Source organism: Cydia amplana, chromosome 19 (assembly GCF_948474715.1).
Source record: "Cydia amplana chromosome 19, ilCydAmpl1.1, whole genome shotgun sequence".
Lineage (NCBI taxonomy): Eukaryota > Metazoa > Arthropoda > Insecta > Lepidoptera > Tortricidae > Cydia > Cydia amplana.
Genome location: NC_086087.1, coordinates 11,587,666 through 11,612,351, shown reverse-complemented (window position 1 = coordinate 11,612,351; position 24,686 = coordinate 11,587,666). Strand labels below are relative to the sequence as shown.

Below are 24,686 nucleotides of genomic sequence, written 5' to 3'. Positions count from 1 at the left end.
GCTCGATTTCGTGTATTTCGTTCAGTAATAGGTATCTAGTACTAGTAGGCATGTAAATTCCACTAATAGAATTGGAAACGAGTGGTCAATACCACTAGATTCCAAATTTCTATCGCTCGTATTTCAAAAATCAGCATTTTGCCGTTTTCTACCGATTTTCGAGTAACGAAATCGAGCGATCGAAATTCAAAAATCGGCCCCCAGGTATTTATAGCCTGTCGTCGCCGATAAACATTCGCCTATTTCAACTAAGTTGTTGTAAGGCTGCCTTGCCACTGAGGCGGAGAACCGAAAAAAATTGCGAAAAATTATGACGAGCGGTTATGTTAGTCAATAAAATTATATGGTGCACAAATATAGAACAAATATATGCTTTGACGTGTCGAAATAGTTATCTCTGTTTTTTGTATTAAGTAAATGATTTAGAAAATGGCCAGAACTGACAGTACTTTAAAACAGTTTTTGCAGGATATGTAGGTACTTACATCATTTATAATTGTAATGAAAATATACTAAAATAGTTTTACAGGATAATTCATATACATAAAAAAATATAATTTCATGATCGGGAAAAAATATCGGCTTGTCAGTTAGAACAAGAAGTTGACAGTTCCGAACAACTGACAGGCCGATATCATCCGGCGGACTGGTAATCAAGTGGGCCCCTTTAGACACAGTAGGCCCGGGCCTACGGCGGGAAGATATTAGGGGCAGCAGTCTATACAGGGTGCCATTTGAGTCGTGATCAGTAATATGTTTTTCTAACTCCATAAACAACGAGCAATTTAATGCCCCTACTCTTACTATAAAATCAGACAAGATTTTTTTTATTTTTTTGTTTATTTTTTGTCATTTTACTTTTACAAGTGACAATGTGGTATTTAAACAGCTTTGTAAGATATTTCAAATGAAAAATTAAGTAAATTTTATTTCTAACTGGGACAAATGACAAACTTGATGTCAATGACAGTTCCGATTCAAAGAGGCGATTCAATTTACTAATTTAAATATCTCAATAAGCCGTTGTAATATCCTAAATCCACTTATAAAAGTAAAATAAATGGCAAAAAATAAAAAATAATCTTGTCTGATTTTAGTAAGAGTAGGGGCATTAAATTGCTCGTTGTTTATGGAGTTAGAAAAACATATTAGTGATCACGACTCAAATGGCACCCTGTATAATTGAACGGCGCGGGGTTGGCAACTGTCAAAGGTTTGCATAGACGGCGCCATCATAGCTTGGCCCTTTTTCTATGAGATTTGGCTTAAAGGGCTGGCATCCGGGGCATTAAAAAAAACAAAGATTTGACACAATTCTAGGGATTGACAGGGCAAGCTATGATGGCGCCATCTGCTAAATACTTTGACCGGCCAACCCCATTAAAAGGGGTTTGGTTTGGGGCCTAGGGCTGCCACCTATGTTGTCACATTATTCGTATTTATAATTTGGCCTGAGTATATTTTATTTACCTGGCGCTGATTTAATTATTATGGATTCACAAATAGTTCATTTACTTAGTTAATTATATAAATAGGTATTATTATAAGACTAAGGCCCACTTGCACCATTTCGCTGACCTGGGGTTAACCGGTTAAACCTGGAGTTACCACGGTTACCAGTACAATTTGACACTTGGTTAAGAATTTAAACACTTAACCCCGGGTTTGTGGGATGGTGCAAGTGGGCCTTAGAAAACAGTTTTCATTTAGTTGCAATGCAATTCTAACGACTATGTTCATTTTGTGCAATATTGTGTGTGTGCTATTTATTGAGTGTAGGTACTTAATAGTATAAATTGTCTTATTAAACTTATATTATTATATAAGTTTCAATCGATAAGGCTTAGCCAAATATATAATAATTTTATTGGTATTGACGTAATTTGCTATGTATGTTAAAATAATTTATACTTACTTGTGCTATGATTGTTTACATTGTATGTTTATGTATAGGTGTAAAACATATGGGGTAATTCGTATCCATGTTTAATGTTTTAGTATGCGCGCCACTTGCACCATCCCGCTAACCCACGGTTAAACCTGGAGTTACCATGGTAAACAGTACAATTTTACATTGGGTTAACGGTTTAACGGGTAACCCCGGGTTAGTGACTTAGTAACCATTGAAAACGGATTATTTAATAACAATCCGTAGTGAACTGGATAGTCCTTATTTATCTGCCGAGGAATATAGGTACACACGAGCATAGAGAAATATAGTAAGACAAGAGTGCTCGCTCCATACATCAGATTTGGTACCAAAAAGACTATTAATTTCAGTGTCTACATCTAGCATCGAGTAGCGGAACTATCAGTACTGCTGCTTGACAATAGATGTATCACCGACCGGAAAGTCTTATGCTCAACAACAACAACATAGTCTTATGTATGAGCGACTTTGTCTTATTATGTAAAACTGATGCATGGAGTGAGCAATCTATGTATTTTTTTACATACACCACAGTAATAATCGTGATTATTTTAAATTAACGAAATATATTTAAAAAAGCGGCCAAGTGCGAGTCGGACTCGCCCATGAAGGGTTCCGTGACTTCCGTGTTTAGGCGATTTATGACGTATAAAAAAAACTACTTACTAGATCTCGTTCAAACCAATTTTCGGTGGAAGTTTACATGGTAATGTACATCATATATTTTTTTTAGTTTTATCATTCTCTTATTTTAGAAGTTACAGGGGGGGGGACACACATTTTACCACTTTGGAAGTGTCTCTCGCGCAAACTATTCAGTTTAGAAAAAAATGATATTAGAAACCTCAATATCATTTTTGAAGACCTATCCATAGATACCCCACACGTATGGGTTTGATGAAAAAAAAAAATTTTGAGTTTCAGTTCGAAGTATGGGGAACCCCAAAAATTTATTGTTTTTTTTCTATTTTTGTGTGAAAATCTTAATGCGGTTTACAGAATACATCTACTTACCAAGTTTCAACAGTATAGTTCTTATAGTTTCGGAGAAAAGTGGCTGTGACATACGGACGGACAGACAGACGGACAGACAGACAGACAGACATGACGAATCTATAAGGGTTCCGTTTTTTGCCATTTGGCTACGGAACCCTAAAAATGGGGCCGCTACGTGCTGTATCTTGTTTCTATGTTGCTGGATTCGTCAATCTATGCGTCCAAAGTTAAAACGGCCGTTTTTGTTTTGAGTTCATAGATTGACGAATCCAGCAACATAGAAACTAGTTTGATGTAGGTATTCAAAAGGTACTTTAATACAAGATACAGTACGTAGCGGCCCCCTCTTTTAAATATATTTCGTTAATTTAAATAATCTACCTAATTTGAGTAATAAGGACCACCCAGAGCAATATAGCTAAAACAGTTACAATGTGGAAATATGCGAGTATTGCCTACATATTGGATATTTATCGATATTATTGCAATAGTTTGCCATGTATTTTAATTATTTAAAGTCTTTTAGACGACAATATCACATATTAACGGAAATGGACTCAAAAGTATACCTTAAATAGTATTATCATCATATAATATTATCAAAGATATTTCTAATGCTAACCTATACTGGTAGAAACGAAGTTTCTGCCCGTCTGCGAGGTCTAGTCATTTTAGGATACCTAGAGGAATTAGTATTATAACATCACTTCACTGTGACTCAATGTAATTATTGGTAAATTGATTGTGTAAATAAATGTGGCTTTCCATCACAGAAGGGTCCTATGCTTGAAATGCAATAAGTTCCTTTTTATCTGAAACTAGCGACACGCCCCGGCTTCGTACGGGTTAACAAAATTATACATAAACCTTCCTCCTGAATCACTCTGTCTATTAAAAAAAACCGCATCAAAATCCGTTGCGTAGTTTTAAGATCTAATCATTAGACCCCGGACTTTTGACGCAATGACGTCACAATAGGGTAGTTTGGGGAGTAAATGAAACGGTGTTAATTAATACGGCTGTGTTAATAAAAATTTAATAATCAGGCATTCACGATATAAATCATCTATAAGTTAATACAAATAAATCCAAGGAACCGTTACAACTCCTGCTTTGATAAAAGCAAACTTTTCAAATATGTACCAATCTACCAATAACATCTATCGAGGTGAACAGAAGATTTTCCTTTTTGAAAAGGATAATATTCTGATAGAAGACGTAGGCTCACCGCAAACTTTTGATTTGTTACGGAGAGTCAGTTACCGAAAGAACAACGTCCATATCGGTATATTAATCAATTGACAATTAACTTATAGGTAATAATTATACCGTAGATGCCTGATTAACACAAGCGTATTAATTAACACCGCTCCATTTACTCCCCAGACTACCCTATTGTGACGTCATTGCGACAAAAGTCCGGGGTCTACTAATCATACATAGGGACAGACAGCGGGAAGCGACTTTGTTTTATACTATGTAGTGATTCCAACAGTTCTGAAAGAAAGGTCCTTATTGCACATGGAGCATAAGGACAAAGGACCCTTCTCTAATGGAAAGCCACAAATAGATATTGGTAGCACAGAAAGTTTGGACTTGGACCGGGCATTAACTCTTTCAAAGACTATTCATTGTCACATAAATGGTAATTATGTCGCTTTTGGCACTATCTGTAGACAGTTTTAGGCGACGCGATGTTTAAAGGGTTAACTAAAGAAATGGGCAAATGTAACACTCAATGTTTAGAAATAAGTTTATGTTATAATAAAATAGAAAATTAAACATCTTTAACACCTAAACATAAATGAATTTAGGCGTCAACTTTTGTGTTTTTCTGTGCAATTTTGTCTCAGTTTTATTCCAAACGGACGTTACATCGTAATATGTGTTGGTTAAATAGGATTAATAACGAATATTAATTGTGGATGCATTTAGCAGAAATTGTAGAATCACTTAGCCTCCTAAGGCCCAAAAGGTCCTACCTATAGTACCTATTCAGTTCGATGTAATTTAAACCATGTTCAATTGGAACAGAGTCGCTTTTGCTTTGTTTCGTTCAATTTTCAACAACGCAAAATCAACTCTAATTTTCCTACAATTTAGGTTTAAATTTCAGTGGCATATTTTGGATGTTTTGTTTGTATGGCTGGGCCTTAGGAGGTGAGAACGTAGCTAAAAAAGGGTGTACTTACAAAAAACTATTTTCGAGGTTGGCAAACTTATCCACACTTAAGCTTTGGTTTCCTCTGATAGCGGTGCCGTCATATAGCGGCCGTCTCCATACAAATACATACTACGACATCCATATTTAGCCGTATTATTTAGTATGGAGACGGCCGCTATATGACGGCACCGCTATCCTAGGAAAACCGATCTTTACCCTACCTAATTGTAGTACTTAGTTATTTATTTATTTTTCAGTTTGTAGATGCCGATTGTAGACCAATTAAAAAGTTAGAGGTCTCCTAAGACTTATTTTCACGTAGGAGCTCATGATTTGGAAGCCTGACCCTTTTTAAAATCCAAACCTAAATAATTTTCAATATTCCTTTACAATATATTATTTCTGCTAGATGCACCATTTATTAAAAATAATAATGTTGTTGGAATTGAAAGTAAGTATAAGTTAACTTATTAACAGCACTAATAATGTTAACGAATTTGTTGGAAATAATATCGAAATTAAACTGTTTGATTAAGGAGCTGTTTGACAATTTGAAATAAATAAAAGTCGTGAGTCTGACTCCGATAAAATAAAATACGATAATTTGCTTCAATAAGGTGGGCCATTTAATTTAAAACGTACACAACCCTTTTTTATTGTGTATTTTTATGTTATTTCTACTCTGAGATCTTTCGATCCTAATACGAGGATAAACAAGCAACAACGATTGCACTCCGGGAGTGCCGATAGAAGTGAAAACTCACCTCACTATGTTACCGACGCCCGGTAACACGATACATACGTTTAGCGGAGGTATTCTATTTATTTATTATTATATTATTATCATTCTCAAATAAGATCACACTTTTTCATTGACATGTTTAATACATACTGCCATGACAACGTCAAATTATTTGAACATAGGTAGAGTCTTGAAAAGGAGTCCGCAACATAAATGTCAAATAACATTGAGTTTTTCTTCATTGATTTAAATGCCATTTAAATTATGTGTGGCCACCTTACGGGGCTTACGGTCACGTGATCGCCTTACGCCCCTTACGGTCAGGTCACGTGATCGCCTTACGCTGTCTCGAGTTTATCATTTTTTCCCCACCTCAAAAAGTGTCCAGCGCCGCTAAAGAAGTTTTCACTTCAAAAATTCCATACATTGTTCATTCCTTCCATTCCGTTACCGCCCTACAAATTCTATGAAAAATGGCAACGGAATGGAATGAATAAAATCTTGGTACTTTATTTTCTCCTATTAGGATCGAAAGAGCTCGTGATTCTGAGTAGAAATAACATACATATTTCCAAAAAAAAAGGAAATTTTAAATAATATGGCCCAGGTAACGCTCAGAAAACATTTATATAAATAGCATGGAAATATACATACTAAACGTAATATACATTCCTTAAGTAAGTGCATGTCATTTTTGGTAAATGAAATATAATTATATTTTGCAAAATGTTGTTTTATTTTATATTTAGACTGCCATTTTACATACAGCTTGGAACTTTGCTAACTCGGTGTTCAAAGAATGAGGATAACCGCGTCAAGTTCAGTGCAGATGGCGCTGCCATCGTTTTAAAATACGTCATTAGATATTACAAATTAAACTGGCTAAATCGGGTTATTCCCACTAGTTACCACCAAGTTGTTGTCAGTGGTAACAACTGGGATTTTTTTTCTTACCCTTATCCAGTGGTAACAATAGGGAATATTACGCGAAACTCTGCGTAGGTGGTGCCACTCCCATAATAAGTCACAATCTAATGGGTCTACCGCAAACGAGAGTCGAAATTTTGTTATCTAACCTCTCTATCACTCCTGCATATTCGAGCGATAAAGAGGAAGATAGCTGAGTTTCGATTTCGCGTTTCCCGGTAGGCCCTTTGTAAACAAACCGCCTTGATGTATCAATGTCATACTTGATTGTCTGTGAAAACTTGTCAAAAAACAATTTAAAGTACAGTATGTACAATTTACTTTATGGTATACTTAAGTCGCTAGTGCTGCACTCTAGCAGCAAAACATTGCAGTAAGACTCTCTATTGAGAAAAAATCCCATTAAAGTCTATTTTTTTATTCCGTAGACTGAAATGACAGTTAATTGTATGAACATGAAATGTCATTTCATACTATTAACTGTCATTTCAGTCTACCGAATAAAAAAATAGACTTTAGTTACCACGGACGTTACAGTTTGGTGAACTCAGATCTATTGTACAAGTTCAGTCGTCCAGTAAGGGCACTATATAGAACTCTGAGAACATCTGTCGCTGGTCTTCTTTCTCCAGCTTTAACTGAAGCAACAGGAGACCGTTGGAACTGAACCTCACCACCACCTGGAAAAGAGGAAGTATTCTCTTCACACCAATTTCTAGGGTACCTCAAAAGGAAAAAAAGCGGCCAAGTGCGAGTCGGACTCGCCCATGAAGGGTTCCGTATTTAGGCGATTTAAGACGTATAAAAAAAAACTACTTACTAGATCTCGTTCAAACCAATTTTCGATGGAAGTTTACATGGTAATGTACATCATATATTTTTTTTAGTTTTATCATTCTCTTATTTTAGAAGTTACAGGGGGGGGGGGGACACACATTTTACCACTTTGGAAGTGTCTCTCGCGCAAACTATTCAGTTTAGAAAAAAATTATATTAGAAACCTCAATATCATTTTTGAAGACCTATCCATAGATACCCCACACGTATGGGTTTGATGAAAAAAAAATTTTTGAGTTTCAGTTCGAAGTATGGGGAACCCCAAAAATTTATTGTTTTTTTTTCTATTTTTGTGTGAAAATCTTAATGCGGTTCACAGAATACATCTACTTACCAAGTTTCAACAGTATAGTTCTTATAGTTTCGGAGAAAAGTGGCTGTGACATACGGACGGACAGACAGACGGACAGACAGACAGACATGACGAATCTATAAGGGTTCCGTTTTTTGCCATTTGGCTACGGAACCCTAAAAACGGAACCCTAATAGGATCACTCGTGTGTCTGTCCGTCCGTCTGTCACAGCCTATTTTCTCCGAAACTACTGGACCAATTAAGTTGAAAGGCACACATACGTAAGTTTGTGACCCAAAGATGGACGTGTAACGTAAATAAATAAATTTTATTGGATATTAACAGTATGGAAAATAACTATATAATATAAAACAACGTTGCTTCCCGCTGTCTGTCCCTATGTATGCTTAGATCTTTAAAACTACGCAACGGATTTTAAAGCGGTTTTTTTTAATAGATAGAGTGATTCAATAGGAAGGTTTATGTATAATTTGTTAACCCGTGCCAGGCGGGTTGCTAGTAAGTTTATAAAATTAGGTAGGTATAGCTATCGTTTGCTTTTCTCGATTTTTGGTTAGGAGCGAAAACCAAATTCCATACAAATGTTTAAAACCTCCTACCTCTTAATAATTTTAAATAAAAAAAAAAAGAAAATATGGGGCGTGCCCCACATTTATTTATTTATTTTTATTTTATTTCAAAACAAGTTATACAGCATAACAGTATAAATACCAAACCACTGCCAACTTACACAGAATATTATAAGAAAAAGAAAACAGTATACAATTAATCACAAATAACACAATATTAACACACGATAATGTACCATTTTAAACTGTAGAAGGACGTGCAAACATCTTCTCACAAGACCTCAAACATTCATCCTCAAACATGACAGCCGCCTCAGTTGCCATACATGACCTCCTCGGGTCCTCAAATGGTAATGATTTATATGAAAACACCTATTCCCACCTGTGCCCAGCGGGGACAAATGGGAATCCCCCCCCCCCTTCCCACCCCGGGACGCTCACCTTAGAAGAGATGGCGAGGGCCTTCATGATGAGTCTGATGTGGTGCAGCTGGTATTTGAGCGTGACAGTTTCTTCGCAACTGAAGCTCTGCACCATCTCGGATGACTTGGGCATGTCGATACAGGACCTGTCCTGAAAATATTCATTTTTTAAATCTGTACAGTCAGCAGCAAGTTGCTAAGCGGGCGAGGTGTTCAAAAAGGTCTTGACGCGCCTTTATTTTTAAGAGAATAAGAGCGTCAAGGTAATTTTGAACACCTCGCCCGCTTAGCAACTTCTGCTGCTGACTGTACTAACGAAATTATTATAAATCACTGGAACTAGCGGATCTAGAATAACGCTCTACGAACTAAATTAATAAAATGTATTACATAGATTTTGCGGCGGCATTGGAGCGGGCTCAGCGCGCCCCTTACGTCGAGCTATGTCCGACTCCATCAATAAGGGTCCGTCTTTGGAGCGCCCGCAGCTTACTATAATATGATAGGTTTGATCCCAATTAAAAGTAAGTATCTCCTTAACCCATTAAAGTTTGAAAGCCACGCCGTATCGTGTGCGACGTTATCGTGAACCTTGTGGTAATGCATGAAGGTTGATATTGGGCTGTAGCACAGAATAAATAATAGTACTAGGTACAGAAGATTCACTCTAACGAACCGCGTCTATTACGATTTGACCGCAAGGTGGCGCAAGCGCGAGCAGGCGTCCGTTCCATAGCGGTGCGCGACTACTACTACTAGACACCAAAACTGGTGTGGGCCCCATGTATAGATTGTAACTTTCTAGTAGAGCCCGAAGGCTTATCCTATTGTCTATTGTTCAGTAAAACCGCACGTGCTACTTACCTGCAAAAAAGGGTCTTAATTATTCTATTTGGCACCTGAGCGCGGGCTAGTCCAACGCTCAAAAAACCAGTGTAGGTGCGCTCTCCGATAACGCGCCTTTCTTCGCGCGGTTCTGTAGCGTTCGTCTCGCCGGCATTGTAACCGAAGTACTGACCACACACATCGTAACAAAATATTTATCCATTAGTTCATTTTGAATCTTATTGCAATTTCCATAGGAGTTGTAATTCAATTACCTGGGTAAAGTGAACGACCGATTTTTTATGCAGGTGGTTGTGGCACGTGGCACGAGCGGTTTTACTTAACAATAGACAATAGGATTAGCCGGCTCTATTAGAAAGCTACAAACTATACTAGTAGCCACACCTGGCAAGTAAAATTACCTGCATTCCATATGTCACAATGCTGACATTCGGATGCTCCGGTGACAGTTGCAACTCCATTATGTCACAGGAGCGCTCCAAGTCAGCCAGCAGGCCCAGAAACGCAGGCGCCTTCAACACCAACTTGGCCACTTCTGATGAATCTTCGTCTCGGAGCTCTAGCACTGAATCAGCGGTCTGGGTTGATATCTCACAGTCCGTCATTACATTTGTTAGGGATTGTGGCTGTAAACTAATTTTAGTATTTAGGATGTGGACGAACGCTTCACCATACATACAAACATTACTCCCTATACTCCCTATTTACCTGCCTGGGTATTGAAAATTTGACATTATAAAAAAGACGCTTGGAAACAAATTAATTAATAGCATTGTTCGCAGACGTTTCTGCTTGATAGAAAATAAATTATAGATAATATTTTTATACAATTCAATGTATATTGACCATAGCATAGAGAAAAAAATACATAGAGTGCTCACTCCATACATCAGTTTTAGTACCAAAACGACTATTAGCATCTAGCATCGAGTAGCGGAACTATCAGTACTGCTACTTGACAATAGATGTAGCACCGACCGGAAAGTCTTATGCTGTTGAGATAAGACTTTCCGGTCGGTGCTACATCTATTGTCAAGTAGCAGTACTGATGTTCCGCTACTCGATGCTAGATGTAGACACTGAAATTAATAGTCTGAACTGATGTATGGAGTGAGCACTCTTGTCTTGCTATATTTCTCTATGACCATAGCTATGTCCGTTTGTTCTTTTTTTAATTATTGTAATAATCCCCAAATATTAAAAATAAATTACTTACACAAGAAGAAGAGGAGATCCTTCCCCTCTGTAATACATTTTGAGACTAGATTCCTCTCCTGACCCAAAAATATTGAGACACTCTGCTAGCACTGCTATACTTATCTGAAATATATTATACACAAAATATTTCAATATTTCTGAATAACCAATTATATAACGTCTACTTTAAGCTACAATTTGTGGAAGAGCGGTGTTCTTTTAACACAAGTATTTTAAATACTTAAAAAGAAGCACCGGATCAAATATTGTAATTTAAATTAAGATAACGAATAAATCATTTTATTATTATTTTATAATTAACCATTGACAAAATAAGACAATAAATAAAATAGTGCAAATTTCACAATTAAAGTAAATGGTGCCATATGTTTTATCTAATGTTAGATCTTGTCCAACTAGCACCAACTAGTGCCATCTATTTCATCACTTACACCATAGTATTCTTTACCATTATTTGCAATATAAATTTGCATATTGGCACAGAATTAATAATAGTACTAGATACAGAACAGGGATGTTGCAAACATCCGCATCCGCATCCGCAACCGCGGAACTTCCGCATTATTTTCAACATCCGCATCCGCATAAAATCGATGCGGAGCTTATGCGGATGCGGATGTCGAACAAGTCGGTACAGGAACGTCTTAGCGGCGGCGTAAGTGCTAGGTAATTTCGTTATTACCTATATAACGAAATCGTCTAGATCCAGAAAAGTTGGCGAAGTTACTGTTTATTAAATATAACGCACCTATATTCTTGCTCAAATACTAAACATTTCGTTCTTTTTAATAAAAAAATACTAAAAATGTAATATTTGACGTTTTCTAAGTACCTAATCTTGACATCCGCATCCGCATCCGCGGATGTGAGCCTTTAAATATCCGCATCCGCATCCGCGGATGTCAAAAAATCTGCATCCGCAACATCCCTGGTACAGAAGACTCACTCTCTAACAAAACGCGTCTGTTACGACCAACACAGATATGGCCGCTAGGTGGCGACAGCACCACGCGCGGCTTATGGCTAGCCACCAAAATTGGTGTGGAACAGATGTACTTTTAGCTACCTGTAGCAAAGCGACGAAATCGCCGTGAGCCACGACTGATAATGGTTTAGGTTTATTTCTTCCATAATATTAAATTACAATATAAATTATTCTAATGTCACATTTTTGCTTACTTTAAACATGACATCAACATCACTCCGAACATGGTACTCCGTGAAGTTGTCAGCCGGGACATAAGCGGAGGCCTGCACGCACTTCCCTTCCTCTACAGTTAACTTTAGTCCTTCCGCAAGGGCACAAAATACTGCAGACTGTTAACAGAGAAAAATACAATAGGCTACATGACTAATTTTCATTTATGGTATCAATCGATCGGGTATGTTTTTAGGATCAAAAGTCTATATGGGACCCATTGCATTAAAGTAACACAAAAGTCAGAAATTATAGTCAATGTCCGACAGTCGCACTTCACTCGCGAAACGCCCCTCACAAAAGGACAAGTGAACGTGACGTCAAGGTCCCTGAGATCCCATCTTGTAGTATGGACAAAAAGAAGAAAATTGCGTTTTTGTCCGTGAAATATTGCGTTTATGTATATAGTTGCTATACAATTTTTTTTTGATAAAATGTAAGGAATCGAATGGTACCCTTACTTTTATCGTTTTTGGAAGTTAAAAAAAAACATATTTTGAAACTTTCAGGTCCTGTATTTTTGTAACATTTCCGTATTTTATTTAAATATCCATATTATTGTGATAAATTGCTCATTTACTATCTATTTTACTAGATTTTATTATAAAATTCAACATGTATCCCTATTAACATTCATTTATTTATACTTGACTAGCGACCAGGCGGTTTCGCATGGGTTAACAAATTATACATAAACCTTCCTCTTGAATTACGCTATCAATTAAAAAAAATCGCATCGAAATCCGTTTTAAAGATCTAAGCATACATAGGGACAGACAACAGGAAGCAACTTTGTTTTATACTATGTAGTGATTTGTTATTTGCAAAACAAGAGCAAATATGCAATAACATTTTTAGATATAGGTAGTAGGTTCTTTGCTGTGGCCCCCAATTAATAGTAAGTACAGTGGCAAAATGCCGGGATAACATGAGGAAGAGGAAGACCTGAAGTGAAGTATATAATTACTATGAATAAGAATACAAACCTCTTGAAACTGAATAGCTTTCAGCAAGCTGCAAAGTGTCTTGCCGGAGTCCATAGATGCCGTAAAATAATACTGGCTCATATCATCATCCATCTTGCTCGTCCAACTCAAATGATGACTTCAACAGCATCAAATACTGGTCCGCAGTTACCTCATGTGGGATGGTTTTACCCAGTATACTAGCTATTCTAGCTGCTAAAATGTGTTTACAAGTTACTTGAAGTTTCCTCTCTATAACTTGGTGTTTGAACGCTTTGCATGGGCAGAAGTTGATACGAGGAAATACCCTGTACACCCGATCGTTATCACCGTTTATTTCAATCAAAACTCGAAGCTTATCAGCCGTTGTATACACAACCAGTGTAGGGGATTTTTCCAGGATATCTAAGGCTCTTTGCAAGATAACTCCGTATACTGAGTGTAAAACTAGCAGATCTGTGTCTGAAACTGGAGAAGCGTAGTATTAGTCACGACAATACGATATGTATTAAAATGTATCGTAGTTCAGATAGTGTGGTGGAATACACGTAGAAGAGATACAGACAAACATACATAGGTACTCTGCTTTTTAGCAAAAACACTTCTAAACCCGTTACATAGTGAAAAAAACTGAGTTTTATTTTATTGCAAGGGTTAATCTTACTTTAAGAGTAACCTTCAAATAATTATGACGACTTACATTGCTTGAATTCTGATTGACTAATTCGACTTTCAATTTCTCTCAGTGTATGTTCAGCTACTATAGGAATATTCGATTTGCAGTTCATTCTATTCAACACATAGATTATTTTAAATAACACTGCTAGCAAAAACATAAACACTTCAACTTCACAACAAATTCAACAAAAGTTCACCGTCTCCCACCACTGCCGTCGCCGTCATTAAACTAAACGTCAAAATATTCTTGAAAATTGGGCGGGAAATCACAGATATAAAATAATTTTTTGGTTTGTGGGACGCAATTTCGTGAAATTTTCTTACTTCGTTTGTAGTCTGTGGTTTTCATAAAAGTATAAAATTATAGTCCGTCAACCAAATCTTGTCAGTAGCAATGTAAAGCAAACTAAAGTAGGGCAACACTCAAAGAGCAGTATTGCGCTAAGAAAAGCAGCAATGTACATCGAACCAACGGTTTTTTTTTTCCGCTGAGCGCGCCCTGCGTACGTCAATTCAAATTGTCACTCGCGGTTTATTGAAAAAAATGGAAACATGGACGGACAATTTAAAAGCGATGTTAAAACAATGTTAATCAAAATGATGAACAAATTTGAAGATATCAAAAACAACTCTCTATCGTAGTGCTTATATTCTCTTTGTTCCCTATCTATGTCTTCTAAGTTTACTAAAATAAAATCATATCAAAATGCAGATAATTAGATAGTGCATATATTTGTTATTTACAATATAATATGCCACTTGTTAATGTAAATTAGTGTACTGTTCCGGATGAATATGGCATACCTGTGTAATTTTTTTGATTGGTATATATTGTACAATATACATATTAAAAATAAAACAACTGATATTTGGGTGTTTATTTAATTTAAAGGTAAATAAGATAAGGGTCACTTTTCGACTTGGTTGCGTTGTACACGAACATAAACCGCCATAGGTAAGTATTGTCTGAAAAGATACTACCTACTACGAACGCCTTATATTGGGCAAGATTTAATCCTGCAACAAACATGTATGGATTAGGTAGATATTGCGAAAGAACGGCGATATAATCAAGGCTCTTAATACTGTTTAAAAGTGTAGTGAATCGTTTAATTTGTTTTGGAACGTCCACAAATAGCTTTCGCTAAAAGAGGGTACCGCGCGCCTAATCTGCGGGTAGAGGAAAAAATGGAGCGGGGACCAGAGCGAAACAAAGAACGGTCACGGTGATCGGCAGATAAATAAATAATAACTCCGGATCACGGAGAAAATCGTTTAAAGCGAGTGCCAGTTACTGAGCCATAAAAGTGTGTGTGCGTGTACAAGAAAGGACACGGGGTAAGTCGTAACGATAAATATCTACGAGTAGTAAAGGTAAATTAGCTTGATGTTTACAAAGGAGATGTAAATGATGGATTATTTTGTCCACAGCCTGTGGAGACGCCCTTTTTCCGATATGGCACGTTTTGACGTCCTACAAGACGTATTTTGATGATACGTAGCTGTCATCAAGATTCTTGACATTTTGTGGTTACGACGATTTACGGCGCAAGTGAGACTCCGGATGTCTAGACTGATTTCGTCATTACTAGCAAGCCGAGTACTGGCGCCGTGGTAGTGCGCTCGCTTCTCAAACAAGTGTACTCGGGTTCGATCCTGGGCAACAGCGAACTCCAAAATTGACTTTTTATTTTTGTTGTATATTTTTGTTAGTGTTTATTTTTATTTTCTTATTCTTTTAGTATTTTTGTATTTGCATGTTAGTCTTAAACTTTTACGCTTAGGTTTATTCGTTTCCTCGGTGATACTCTCATTGTGTTCTTTCGAATGAAATTTCATGTATCAGTGTTTTGATGCATAAATATTAGTTTTAAGCAGTGTCAAGATCTTTCTTTAATTACACCCCTCTCGTACCGAACCCGGATCATCACAAAAGGTTTACCTTTGTAAATAGTCACAACTGATTGCTGAAAATATTAGACATGTGGGCCTATGGACGGTTTCCAGGACACAATTTATGGTCTTGTTGGATAGATTTAGGCATACGTTTTAATTTTATTTATGCCTTTTAACCCTAAAACAAAAAAACTGAACATAATCTTAAAAGTTCGAAAGAGTTCTTCCAATACTTGTCATAACCTCAATTTTTAGTAATGTTTACCATCAACGAGCATGATTGTACATTGTAGGCCCCTTAGCTTTGCTTATTCTTATTTAATGTATTGGTATTTAATGGTGACAGCAGAAATATCTCTTGAAACAGAAACGATTCAGAATGAAAACCAAATGAAAACAAATAAGGTGACGGCTGTCATTCACGGTCCACATTCCACAGATAAAACACAGATGACACGCGTTTTGGAATTATTTGAACACAGTGTTGCTAACCCGCGATTTTTCAAATTTGCCGCCTTTTACTACTGACAAGATTTGGTTGACGGACTTTATTATTTCGCTGTTTGCCTTTCTTTCTAACAGCTAATCTGTGCAAACAATTAACTTTAGAAAGAAACGTGAACCTTGGAGTAGCGATAGAGATTTCGAATTTCGAGGTAGAACCAAAGAGGGTAGAACTCTCTAACATTTTGAACGCAACTAATTTCTGAACGCAAATAAATTGACAGCTAGTTGTCATTTCTGATATTTTCTTACATTTTCATTCTGAAATTTTATTTCACTTTTCAGATTTGTTCTGTCAAGCAATGGGGCGAGGGGATTAAAATCCATGTTTAATTCGTGAATATTACACAAAACATTGTTTATTTATTATGAACGACGAGGTATTTAAGGCATTGTATATTGTTATTAGAAACATTTGAATACTCGACTTAAAAACACTGTATGGGTAAGTTGTAAATATATTGTTTGGTATCGTAATCTTTCATGGGTGGCGGTGGTGGTGGTATAATACTGGGTGCGGTTACAGGACTGGTTCGGAGAAAAATGCCGGAACATTTAGAGCTGCAACACCTAGTAGACCTCTCAGCAGGAAGCGGCGATGAAAGCATACCGAATCTGATGGAAAACAAGCGCCCGCTAATTAAACGCTGCCCATTCTTCGGTTTGATACTGGCCACACTCTCATCCTTATTCTTCTCACTATGCTCTGTGATTGTAAAGAGTCTTGTGAATGTGGACCCTATACAACTGGCCATGTGCAGGTTCATAGGAATACTCTTACCTACAATTCCTATAGTAATCTACACGAATCAACCTATATTTCCGAAAGGTAAGAGGTTAATGCTCGCTTTACGGTCACTGATGGGCACAGTGGGTTTATTGTCCAGTTTTTATGCCTTTCGGCACATGCCATTGGCCGATGCTTCAGTTATTGTATTTTCAGTGCCGGTCTTTGTCTCAATATTTGCTTGTGTACTGTTAAAAGAGCCATGCGGTATTTGGAACATAGTATCTATTATATTAACACTATTGGGGGTTATTTTAATTACCAATCCCCCGTTTCTATTTGGAGGGGATGAGGAGGTTCATCAGAATTACCATTATAATACAGTAAAGGGAGCTTTGGCAGCCTTCGGTTCTACAATTTTTGGCGCCAATGCTTATGTTTTATTGAGAATACTCAAAGGTCTCCATTTCTCAGTCATAATGACCAATTTTGGAATGTATGCTATTTTGCAAACTTTGTTCTACTCAATTATTGCCGGTGTGCTGTGCATGCCGAACTGTGGTACAGAACGGTTCCTAGTTGTTTGTCTTGCATTGTTTAGTTATTTGGGACAGATACTGCTCACAATGGCATTACAAATGGAGCAAGCGGGACCGGTGGCTATAGCCCGCTCAGCGGACATAGTTTTCGCATTTCTTTGGCAAATCATGTTTTTCAATGAGATGCCCAGTAAAGCGTCTGTGATGGGTGCTGTATTAGTACTCAGTTCTGTCATCCTGGTAGGTTTACGAAAGTGGGCAATGGCTTTACCTGCCGACTCTGGAATGAGAAGTAAATTGGGTATTCTAGCTAAATAATTATATATTTTTAAATCATGAATCCATGATGTATATTATGTGTAAGTGAATATAATGTAACAAATGTTGTGAATGCTCATGTATCACATGTCATTTTAAAAATGTTTTTACTGTATTGGTTAAAGTGTTATTGTAAACTTTTTGCTTGTAATTATAAGATAGATCATTATATTTTGCCATTAAGTAGTATTATTAAGCATACAAATAATAAAATGCAAATATTGCACATGTCACAAATAAACTAAAAAATCTCAAAACATTCTATTCAAGTGAGATGACCATACCATAGTCAACCTAAGTTATACCTAAGATGCTTCATTATTTTATGAACATTACAATCATCACCTGCTTCCCTGTGTGGTTAAATTGAAGATAATTATTGATTTAATACGTAAAATAAGACATTTCACCCTAAAAGACTGTTAATTAAGTCCATTCTAACTTGAGTTGTGTGTTGCCTATACTAGTCACTTGTTCCTTGTAGATTTAATTTTAAATTTTAGAAACACTAGCTTTTGCGAGTACTTGTTGATATTTAGATATTTCTTGTTTTGTCGAGTTTGACTGCTTGTTACTTTCTTTATAGTGTATTCGTTCGGTGTTCTACGTTATTCAGGGTGTTCTGTGAATTATAGACAACTTCAGATGTGCAAGTTTTTTTTTGCGCAAAGTTTCCATAAAGTTGTAAAAGTTCTCGGAAATTATCGACAATAAGGTCCCTTTTCATAGATAACGTCACATATTTCTATCATACTGCCGTTATCACTAGTGCTGTAGAACATATCAAGCGTTGTTCATATCGTATAGTGTTCACTGTTCATTATCATTCATCCTAGGTAGCTCATAGGTAGTAAGGAAAGATAGGCAGATATAGCAAATCTATGTAAAGCGATAACTACATACTACTAAATAAACCGACAGATTTCTGGGATAGTTGTAGGTAGGTTCATCTTGTTAGCTTTTTATTTTATATCAGAGCTAATACCTACTGGGATTTTCACTTTTGTTAGTAACTGTTTTAGATGGAAATACTTTGTTTTACCTAACGAGGGGTTTACCTTATCTTATCGAGCTTCCTCTGTAGGTAATGGTAACTATTGATAGGTTTCCTTTTAAACAAAGTGGTGGTTAATAAGGAACTATAAAGCCTTAATTATGTACCCACATATTTTTAATTGGATCTGAATTTGCACTATCGGCAGATATTTTACGATGTTCTGCGTTTGCTATTTTTCTCGTACTTATGTATTCATCACATTGCTTAATAGTGATGTACTTATGCTTATGTATGATGTTCAATCTCAAGATTATTATGCGTGCATTTATCTTTCGTAAAGGATTGTGATATATTTCCCTGTAGGTACCTGTACCTACTTCATAATTATTAGACAAATTATAATGCTTACCCTAATAAAATAATGTTTTATTTCATATTGTTTTATTTGTTTTCCTACATGTGGGTTATTATTTCGACCAAGAAAATTTCGAATAGACTAAGTAGAATGCAGTGGAATACACTCCCTGTCGAACTTTTCTCACAAAACCATATTAGTAAGTATTTAGTACTTATAGTGTTCTTCGAAAACGGAGTGTACAGAATTCTGAAGTGACGGCAACGTGCAGGTGACACCTCTAGAGTACCAACCGTCCACAGGCTGCGGTAACAGCTGATCATCAAATAGGCCGTATGGTTACTGGCCATCATTGTGGTTCATCAACGTAGGTACTAATATGGAAGTGTAACAGAGAAATGGGCCCCGGGCTTAGATTAGCTGTTATAACTAGTTATAAATTGTAAGATATTTTTCTGGGATTAAACGCTTCACACAGTTACTTTATTCAGTAACTGACGATAAGGATAGCTATACAATCTCACTTCTATGTATTGCTGCGTCCCTGTCAGTTACTGAATAAGTAAAGTGTGTGAAGCTCTTGAGACAATCGTACCAGGCCATGACACTTATATATATTTGATATTGATATAAAACCTACATATTTTTGATAAATTTAAGACGACAAAATTGCTTTACAAACTGAATTTATTTTTAAATCAAAGGAAATTCGTAGTACCAACATTAAGTATAGCTGGTCAACCAAATCTTGTCAGTAAAAAAAGGCGCGAAATTCAAATTTTCTATGGGACGATATCCCTTGGCGCCTACATTTTTCAAATTTGCCGCCTTTTTCTACTGTCAAGATCTGGTTGACCAAGTATATTTTTTCTGAGAATTATTATTGAGCTCTTGCAGGCAGTATTTTACCATAATATTTGTCACTATCTGTGGATAACAACTGTCACTTTGACAATTAGGATGTGACCCTCTAATGGATTTTTTGATTCGATAATTTCGATTGTTATTTTAGCAAATTCTGATAAATTTCTCTACATTTTCCACACATTAAGTAACAAAACTTATTCCTTATCCAAATACTTACTCGCATTAACAATGGCTGATCGTCTTACCCAATTACAAGACACAATAAATCAGGTAAGCGTCGTACCGACAGTAGTTTGTGTCGAAGTGTGTCCTTATTTCTAAGATTGTGTTTGTTTTAGCAAGCGGAGCACTTTTGCAATAGCATCGGTATACTTCAGCAGTTCTCTACGCCTAGCAAGTTCCCTGGATTCGACCGTAGTGGCTCTCAAACGCCACAACAACAACAAAGCCAAGAAGACTACGCTCTGTTGTTTGCAACTTTGATCTCGCGCTGTGCTAAGGATATTGATACGCTGATCGAGTCGCTGCCGAGCGAGGAGAGCTCTACAGAGTTGCAAGTGCAGAGTTTGAGGCGTTTGGAGGCTGAGAATAAGGAAGCTGCGGAGAGGCTTGAAGAGGTTAGTAAAATTGACCTGAACTAACCCGTTAACCGGTTAAACCTGGAGTTACCATGGTTATCAGTACAATTTTCCACTGGGTTAACGGTCTAAATGGTTAACCCAGGGTTAGTGGGATGGTGCCATTGACGCTTAGCACCACTTGCACCATCCCACTAAACCAGGGTTAAGCAGCTAAACCGATAACCCAGTGTCAAATTGTACTGGTAACCATGGTAACTCCGGGATTTACCGGTTAACCCTGGGTTAGTGAATGGTGCAAGTGGCCCTTAGTGTCCATTAAGGTCCATTTTAGACTGTAATTTTTATGGACTATAGGTGGAGGTCAAAGGATTAATGTTGTAGAAGTTAAATGTTAGCTCTTGCTCCAATAACCTTACTAAAAATATAAAAAAAAAACACCCCAAACCATCACCACACGCCACCCCAAAGGCGTGTATGCATAAGGGAAGGAATGGAAAGATTTGCGGAAGCGTAACTTTTCCATTTTTTCCTTTAATATAAAATTTAAAAATATAAGTTAATATTGTTTTGTACAACAGGCAGGTTTTCGTAATTCGACAACTGGCACCTATTTTGCTTGTAATAATAAAAATATAAGTAAAAATGCAAGGAAAGTATATTTATTTTCCATGTCTTTGCCTGCAGGCTGTCCGCCAAGGTGAAATTCTGCTAGAGAAGATCCAGGGGGCCCTCAGCGACATTGCCCAGTGCCAGCTTGACATGCAAAACCCAGCGCAGATCCTAAACAAGGATGTGAGACCGTTATAGGACGTGAAGAAGCATGGCGGATACCACAAAACAAGTTAGAATGGCGATGCGGGCAGGGTACGTGTCGCCGCCGGTTTTGAGCAAACGCTCGCATGCTACTCGCCCGCGCTGACCGAAAAACGAAGTAAACATGCCTTTTGCGCCACAATAACCTTCAGATTAAGAAGCCAGATATCAAATCTGTCTAAAGGAGGCGTATCCATTCACCACGCACACAAGGCGCTAGCTAGTTTTTACTACCGTTGCGCGAGTGTTAGTAAATGTGGAGAGGAACGAGCGGCGACACCGGTTTCGATACTAACTGCGCGCGATAGCCATTCTAACCTCTTTAATATGTTCTGTGGCGGATACGATCGGTGATAAACAGTTTAAACTGTGCTGTGTGTGTATTACGTTAGTGTGTTGGTTTTAGGGAAAGACCTTTGCAGGCGCCTTCTTACATAATAAAGTACATTGTTTCTGATAGTGACACATTATAATTTATGTCTGAATTATGATCCCTATGACAGTTGAATTTTGTATTGAGTAACTGTAAATGTCAAATGTTTCCGGAGATTTTTGGTAGTTTAACGGCTTCGTTTATTTAGAAATGTAACAGCTACTTAAAGTCTATTTTTTTATTCGTTAGACTAAAATGACATTTCATAGTATGAACATCATGTGTCATTTCATACTATGAAAATGTCATTTTAGTCTACCGAATAAAAAAATAGACTTTAATGAAAATACGGTAGAGTCTGTGCGGAAAGAGAAGAGTTGTGGAATGTAAGGGAGCCCATACATTTCACGACTCTTCTCTTTCCGCACGGACTCTAAAAAATTATTTCTTAATTTTTTTTTAAATTACGTCTTACTAAAAGCGTTTTGGACTCTTGGATCATCATGTGCCGCGTCAGGAATAGACATTAGACAAAGGTTTCATTTCATTCAAGTAAAATGTATTCTTTATTGTACCAAAAACAATATGTTTTACATGTGACAGAGTAGGCCAAAGGTATGGTGCAATCTATTCGAGCGATGGCGCCATAACCTTTGGCCTACACTCGGGTAGATGGCGTTAATTTCAATATTTAACAAATTAACACATCAGTGAAAGAATAAGGGTCAAATTCAAATGGCGTTCTAACAGTTTTAATCTTTTGTCAAAAGATGGCAGTAAATATACTGGGGCCACATAATGTCTTCTCTTCTTGGATAGGCCGCCAGATGTATTTGATTAAGAGTGTGTTTTTTTCCATCTAAGATCAATGATTTTTTAAGTTTTTTGATTGTAAATAGTTAAAAAACTTAGGTACCTAAACGTGACCCGTATTGCCACATATTTCGCATTAGTATCTAAAGTGAAAAATATATAGATATACCTATGAAAACAACATTTTTATAGCTGGTCAACCAAATCCTGTCAGTAAAAAAAGCGCGAAATTCAAATTTTCTATGGGACGATATCCCTTCGCGCCTACATTTTTCAAATTTGCCGCCTTTTTCTACTGTCAAGATCTGGTTGACCAAGTATATTTAAACGGATTTTATTTTAAAACGACGTACGCCGTTACGAGTAGGTGCAGTCGCCATCATATATCTCGGAGCGGCCGAGCTGCTCAAAAATATCTAATCACTAATAGTATTAGCTTGTATTTTATTACGCAATTGGCCCCAGGGGCCCATTTCTCGAACAATATTAATCTAATATTTTTAGTGTGTTGTCATAGCAACCCATACAATTTGATAGTTGGACTAATATTAGTATAATACCGTTCGAGAACCGGGCTCCTGGACTATAACTCTAATAACTCTAAACTAAAAAGTTTGACCGCTACGTGTGTGTGTGTATGTAACACCGTATCTCTTAAACGGGTAAACCGATTTTGATACGGTTATTTTTTTATTTGAAAGTAGGTTTTCTAGGATGTTTTATCAAACTCGATTCATTGCGTTGGGATATTTTTTCAATTTTTAATGTGTTGATGACTCGACTGACTCGGAAAATCGAAAAGGATTAAGTAAGTATAATGAAATTGAGATTAAGTACAGTAGGTAAGATGTTGCGATTTTACAAACGGCTAAAACGCTGTGCGTTTGATAGAAAATACTGAAAGAATTGTACAGAGGACAATTGATACGGCCACCGAACCATAAGCAGGCGTGGCTCACTCCGCGATTTCGTCGCTTTGCTACAGGTATTAAAAGTACATCCGTTCCACACCAATTTTGGGGAAGATATAGCCGTGCGTGATGGCGCTGTCGCCACCTAGCGGCCATATCTGTGCTGATCGTAACAGACGCGTTTTGTTAGAGAGTGAGTCTTCTGTACCTAGTACTATTATTTATTCTGTGCCATAAGACAATCGGAGAAATGTCCGCAGACAGTTTTGTAAATGCACCGTCTGGCAAGCCCCGACTCATCTAGGAAACCGGCTGTTCGAATGGAACATACCTTTACATTCACGCGGCCTCAAACACCCAAACGTCTCATTCGGATTGCTTATTTAAGGTATCTACAAGTTAATAAACCAGTATAAGCTTGCGTTCCGATTAAACATAATTGTTAAGATCTCGAGATCACAGGTCGGCGGAGCGTCTGACTCGCCCGTACTATGGGAATGTACGCCCAGCCTCTCGCCTGAACCTCACCTGTGCCGTGCAGTTGATAACCAACCTCTTCGCCGCACACACGCGACTTGCCGCCGATTTCGCGCTCCGCGTTCCATATTCCAATTTAAAAACGAATTCCTTACTATCGTGATTGTTTATGATCAACTTTTTTTTAATTTGAAAGTGGACTTGGAAAGTTTTTTAAACAATGAAGGACTATAATTGTGACTGTTACGTTTGAACGTGTTGTGTTTATTTTCTACTGTTTTCGGAATTCCCTTTCAAAAGGGAGTGGATGTGAAGCTGGATAGGACCCGGAAGAACGGGTTGACTCTCCCAACGCGCTTCCGCGAAAGGTAAGTGTTTACTGTTTATGTTTATTGATCGAGTGATCGGTGAATGTATGGTAGGTAGTAATTCTGTGTTTATTTCCTCACTAATTACTACCGGCGAGTAATTATTAGAAGTACCTAAGTAATGTTAAAAAAAATCTCTACCTACATTTCGATGCCCGATTAATAGAAGTTGAAGCAATTCTATTAGGTTCCTACGCACGTAATCCTTTTGATAATGTTTTGATGAGATTCTTATTGTAGAACTTAAGAGAGTCTTACTGTAGAACCTATAGTGAGAAGTTCTGTACTATTATAGGAGCTGAGATTTAAATATTTTAGGTAAATATACCCGTCTCGCTAAC

At 37.1% G+C, this 24,686-nt stretch overlaps 4 protein-coding genes across 5 annotated transcripts in view; 3 read left to right on the top strand and 1 right to left on the bottom strand.

The window, feature by feature from the left end:
• LOC134657165 (uncharacterized) overlaps nucleotides 1-24,686 on the top strand; it is a 123,893-nt gene that overhangs the window by 72,602 nt on the left and 26,605 nt on the right. The gene's annotated exons all lie outside the window — the stretch shown is intronic.
• On the bottom strand, nucleotides 7,325-13,391 carry LOC134656946 (cell cycle checkpoint protein RAD1). 2 transcript variants are annotated; one of them, XM_063512504.1, is made up of 6 exons: nucleotides 13,150-13,391; nucleotides 12,145-12,282; nucleotides 10,964-11,067; nucleotides 10,149-10,380; nucleotides 8,921-9,052; nucleotides 7,325-7,439 (listed from the first exon to the last, which is right to left on the bottom strand). In XM_063512504.1, exons 1-6 carry the CDS (start codon nucleotides 13,240-13,242, stop codon nucleotides 7,326-7,328), a joined length of 813 nt encoding a protein of 270 aa, XP_063368574.1. In that variant the 5' UTR covers nucleotides 13,243-13,391; the 3' UTR covers nucleotide 7,325. The 2 variants fall into 2 exon arrangements, with proteins under 2 accessions (XP_063368574.1, XP_063368575.1); XM_063512505.1 differs by lacking the exon at nucleotides 12,145-12,282.
• LOC134656737 (solute carrier family 35 member G1) lies at nucleotides 16,475-18,038 on the top strand. The gene is made up of 2 exons (XM_063512252.1): nucleotides 16,475-16,651; nucleotides 16,733-18,038. Exons 1-2 carry the CDS (start codon nucleotides 16,648-16,650, stop codon nucleotides 17,788-17,790), a joined length of 1,062 nt encoding a protein of 353 aa, XP_063368322.1. The 5' UTR covers nucleotides 16,475-16,647; the 3' UTR covers nucleotides 17,791-18,038.
• On the top strand, nucleotides 20,126-21,418 carry LOC134656738 (mediator of RNA polymerase II transcription subunit 21). Its single transcript, XM_063512253.1, has 3 exons — nucleotides 20,126-20,279; nucleotides 20,348-20,626; nucleotides 21,275-21,418. The coding sequence occupies exons 1-3, from the start codon at nucleotides 20,238-20,240 to the stop codon at nucleotides 21,395-21,397; spliced, it is 444 nt and encodes a 147-aa protein (XP_063368323.1). The 5' UTR covers nucleotides 20,126-20,237; the 3' UTR covers nucleotides 21,398-21,418.